We start from the raw sequence: 5,034 nt of genomic DNA on the forward strand, positions 1-5,034 counted from the left end.
GATGGTTGTGAGCCACCATGTGGTTGCTGGGATTTGAACTCCAGACCTTTGGAAGAGCAGTCGGGTGCTCTTACCCACTGAGCCATCTCACCAGCCCATACATTTCTATTAAATAGAAATGTAATCTATTTTCTGTTTTCAGTGAGTGTCCCCCCCGTGGGCCCCCTTGTTACTTAGCTTCTTTTTGTGGTCTATGGTTTTTAGCATGGTTATCCTGCACTTTTTGACTAATATCCACTTATAAGGGAGTATCCCACACATACCATGTTTGTCTTTCTTGGTCTGGGTTACCTCACTCAGGATGATCTTTTCTATTTCCATCCATTTGCCTGAAAATTTCATGATGTCATTTTTTTTTTGTTTGATTATTTGTTTTTCGAGACAGGGTTTCTCTGTGTAGCCCTGGGCTATCCTGGAACTCACTTTGTAGACCAGGCAGGCCTCAGAAGTCCGCCTGCCTCTGCCTTCCAAGTGCTGGGATTAAAGGCATGTGCCACCACACCCAGCAATGTCATTGTTTTTAATGGCTGAGTAATACTTCATTGTGTAAACACACCACATTTTCTTCATCTGTTCTTCAGATGAGGGACAACTAGGTTGTTCCCAGTTTCTGGCTATTATGAATAAAGCTACTGTGAACACAGTTGAGCAAGTGTCCTTGTGGTATGGTGGGATATCATTTGGATATATGCCCAAGAATGGTATAGCTGGGTATTGAGTTAGATCTATTCCAAATTTTCTGAGAAACTACCAAATTTATTTCCAAAGTGGTTGTACAAGTTTGCACTCCCACCAGCAATGGAGGAGTGTTCCCCTGCTCCACATCCTCATTAGCATGAGTTTTTTTAACTTAGCCATTCTGACCGGTGTAAGATGGGATCTCAGGCATTTTCATTTACATTTTCCTGATGACTAAGAACGCTGAACATTTCTTTAAGTGTTTCTTGGAATCTGTACCCCATTTTTAAGTGGGTTATTTGTTTTGCTGATGTCTAGTTTCTTCAGTTCTTTATATATATTTTGGATATTTTTGACTGATCTCTTTTATCCTGTGGCCTTCTTTTGTAGATCTTTGTTCATGGAGCCTTTGTGTTTTCCCACAGTGTTCAGTCTAGCCCATAAGTGTAGTAGGGACAGTAGCTTAGAAGAGGGACAGCTGACTATGCTTGGGGTCTTCCCTTGAGGCCACCGGAGATGGGTACTGTTCTCTCTCTCTCTCTCTCTCTCTCTCTCTCTCTCTCTCTCTCTCTCTCTCTCTTTCTCTGAGAGCATTGAGCAGGGTCTCACTGTAGCTCTAGCTGTCCCAGAACTCGCTATGTAGATAAGGCTGGCCTTGAAGTCACAGAGATTGACCTACTGCTGCCTCCTGCATACTTGGATTAAAGGTGCGTGCCACTACCCCCAGCCACTTGTGTTCTTGTGAAATAGCCCACTGATCAGAAACAGGCCTCTCTGAGTCCACCTCTCCTTCTCTGAGACTTTTCCTGCATTGTAGGTAGAACTGGACATCAAGTGTCCTTCATATGTTCCTCACTGTCTTAACCCTATGAAGAAGACAAGGGAGGCATTAATATTTAGGAGTCTGAGGCCTAAGAAGCTGTAATGCATTTGTTTCCAGCTGTGTAATGCGCCATGGAAAGACACATCCTTCCACATTTATGTCACAAGGTGTTGCGAGCCATATCATTTGCCATTATAGGATGGCGCTGGCTTCCACTGCCCATCTGATAACAATAATGACTCAGCACAAGTCCTCTTTGCCCAGCCTTATGTTATTGAAGTGATTCTTGCTTTAGCCTATCCCGTGGCAACAGTAAGACACAGAGCACCTGGGCAGTGAACGCTCCAGTATATAGGGTGGCCTTGCTAGTCCATGGTGTTCCCCGTAGCATCATGGAAGGCGTTCCTGAATAAAGTGCTGTTGAGAAGGATCTCAGGAGTCGAGTCGTTCTTGCTGGTCAAGGCCGGTCGAGACAACAAGGGGTCTGGAGCATTTGTCCCCACACTTTATTTTTATGTATTTAGTTTTTTGAGAAAGATTCTCTCCGTGTGGCCCTATGTAGACCAGGCTAGCTCCTGCCTCTCAAGTGCTGGGTTTGCACCAGCACACACAGCTTATTTAGAGATCAGATCTTGCTATGTAAATGAGGCTAGCCTTGAATTCTCCTGCAACCCTGCCTCGGCCATCCACGTGCTGGAATGATACATGTGTGCCACCACAGCTGGCTGTCCTGGGATTGTGACAAATAATTTTTATTTGTCTCTCCTTTGAGTGCATGTGTCTGTATTCACTCTTCAAAATGTCCATAATTTACAAGCTCAGCTAAGCATGCCTAGTTTAGCCAGGCATGGTGGCGCATGCCTTTAATCCTAGCACTCGGGAGGCAGAGGCAGACGGATTTCTGAGTTCGAGGCCAGCCTGGTCTACAGAGTGAGTTCCAGGACAGCCAGGGCTAAACAGAGAAACCCTGCCTCGAAAAACCAAACCAACCAAACAAACAAAAAAGTATGCCTAGTTTAGGAACAAAGTACATTCGGATAATGAGATATTTATCAGTCATTCTTTCCTTGCTTATATTTAGAAGTTCATGTCCACAAAGAAACTATTTGATTATATTTAAGTTCCTTCACATATGTAGAAGAGGAATAAGAATTTCCTTCAATTTCTTAGGTTGGAGAATCAAAATACTTTACAACTTCAGACCGAAGAAAAGGCCAGAGATGTGAAGTTAAACTCTTTGATGAAACAGAACCTTCTTTCACAATGACATGGTAATCTTCCACATCCGTCTTTAACTGTGATGTCCTACTCTTATTACAGAGACAGAACACTTTATTTTATCAAAAATTTCATATCAGGTATAATAATAAGAGGTAGGCAATACTTGAAAAAATGAACTCTCTTGAAGGTTGAGATTTTTCTGTATGCAACCTTGGATAGCATAGAATCACTTAGAGTACTTCATTGTAACAAGTTTTATTACTTCATTGTGACAAGTTTTATTATTCTGCTTCATAGCAAATAGTGTTTTATTAGAGTCTACTGATGAGGGATAAGTCAAAAAATTTGAAATTCACTGGTACCCTGGAGAATAGGCTAGGTTATGGCTCCTGATGCCTACAAGTGTCATCTGTCAGTCAAGCCCTCTGAGCCATGTATCCATTTGAGACACTCAATTGTAATGGTTTTGTGCTTTGGCTTTAAAGATTTTAGGCCTTGAGTTAATTATTCAGTTCTAAGTAATCAAGTACTGGGCAAATAAAGGACTCATAGAGCAGGTGCTAGAGATTAGTACAACAGCTCTCACATAGGTGTTAAGTGTTATGTCTTGGACCTTGGGAATGGCTTGGCCAGTAAAGACACTTTCCATGCAAACCTGGCAACCCAAGTGTGATCCCCAGAATCATAGCTAGAAGAAGAAAATTGACTTTGCAAAGTTGTCCTCTGACCTCTATGCATGTGTTGTGGCCTGACTGTAAATATGTGTGTGTGTATGTGTGTGTGTGCATACAGAGTATTAATAAATTAAATTAAAATATAAAGTCTTAACTGCTTTGGTTACCTGGAAATTGCAGTTTTTGTTTTTTCTGTTTTGTGGGTTCCTTGAGGGGAGGTATAGATATGTCACTGATGGATTTTTCTAATTTACTCACTTTGTTTCACTTCTTTTTAAACAAATACAGTTGGGATAATGAATCCATTCTACTTGCACAGAGCTGGATGCCACGAGAAACAGGTCTTACCATTTATGACTGTGTTAAAACATATTTGTCATTTTCATCCCTCATATATTAACTTTTAAAATGGCTTTCCCCAAACAGTAATATTTGCCTCTGATGTGAGAATAAATTTTAACAAATTTCAGAACTGCATGGCAGCAACTGTAATCTCAAAGACCATTATCACAGTGAATCCAGGTAAAATGCTTTCTGTTTCTCATTCTTTTGGAAGTGATCATAAACACATGCCAATATTTGTACAATGTTTTTAAGAATCAAACTGTGGGTTAATTTTTTTAAAGCCTTTTACTTGGTGGTGGCTGAGGAGTGAAGAGGTAAGGTGGAAGATTCATCCCTAACGATTTCCTCTAACCAGCATCTAGTGGCCCATTAAGCTAAGATTTCATCAACAGAGGAATGCATTGATAAGGCCAGGGCTCCTATGAACTGATAACCTCTCAATAACGTCACCAGCCTGGGAACAATCCTGCAACAAATGAGGATTTAGGCAATTTTATATCTAAACCATAACACAATATTCACCTTTTTGTGATGACATCACTTAAAAAGCTACACTTTCAGTGCTCTTTAGGAATACAGACCAGAGGCTCAGCATCTAGGAGAGTGCACTGCTCAGTTTGGTTCCCAGCACACAAATCAGGCAGCTGACAACCACATGCTACTCCCAGGGGATGTGACACCCTCCTCTGACCTCTGTAGGCACCTACACCAATATGCATATACCTTTGCACAGATACACATACATGCATATAATTAAATGTTAGTAGTATTTTATTTCTATTATATCCTGACCACAGTTTCTCCTCCATTGTCTCCTCCCACTCCCTCTCCAAACTTCCCCTCTGCTCCTGCATCTACTTCCCCTCAGTTTCTCCTCAGAAAAGGACAGGCCTTCTATGGATATCACTCACACATGGCATATCAAGTTGCAGTAAGACTAGGTACCCCACACACCTTTATTGAGACAAAGTTTTACTGTGCAGCACTCACTAGCCTGGAACAAAGATCCACCTGCCTCTGCCTCCCAAATGCGAAGATTAAAGGTGTACAAAAGAAATCCTTTTAAAGAACTGAATGTGGGATACTATCTTATTATATGGTATTATTAGATATAGACCCTATATTGTGCAACAGAGTTTTTGAATTTATTTTGTTAAGGACATGAATTTAGTAGAATATTTATAAAGCTGTTTAAACTTGGCTGCTTGTTTTAAATCAGGTAGATTTTAATTTCCTACCTACCTTGTAGAAATGAAGACCTTAAATGGCATAGATTTTTTTTTTTTTTTTTTT

General features: G+C 40.8%; 1 protein-coding gene across 1 annotated transcript in view; it reads left to right on the forward strand.

Annotated features, from left to right (window-relative positions):
* The window catches only part of Meiob (meiosis specific with OB-fold), a 36,866-nt gene that overhangs the window by 21,716 nt on the left and 10,116 nt on the right, over positions 1-5,034 (forward strand). Inside the window, exons 7-9 of the mRNA XM_021221697.1 lie at positions 2,672-2,772; positions 3,685-3,737; positions 3,823-3,918. Coding sequence (XP_021077356.1) covers positions 2,672-2,772; positions 3,685-3,737; positions 3,823-3,918 — 250 coding nt within the window. The remainder of the gene's footprint in view (positions 1-2,671; positions 2,773-3,684; positions 3,738-3,822; positions 3,919-5,034) is intronic.

This window comes from Mus pahari, chromosome 21, assembly GCF_900095145.1.
Source record: "Mus pahari chromosome 21, PAHARI_EIJ_v1.1, whole genome shotgun sequence".
Taxonomy (NCBI): Eukaryota; Metazoa; Chordata; class Mammalia; order Rodentia; family Muridae; genus Mus; species Mus pahari.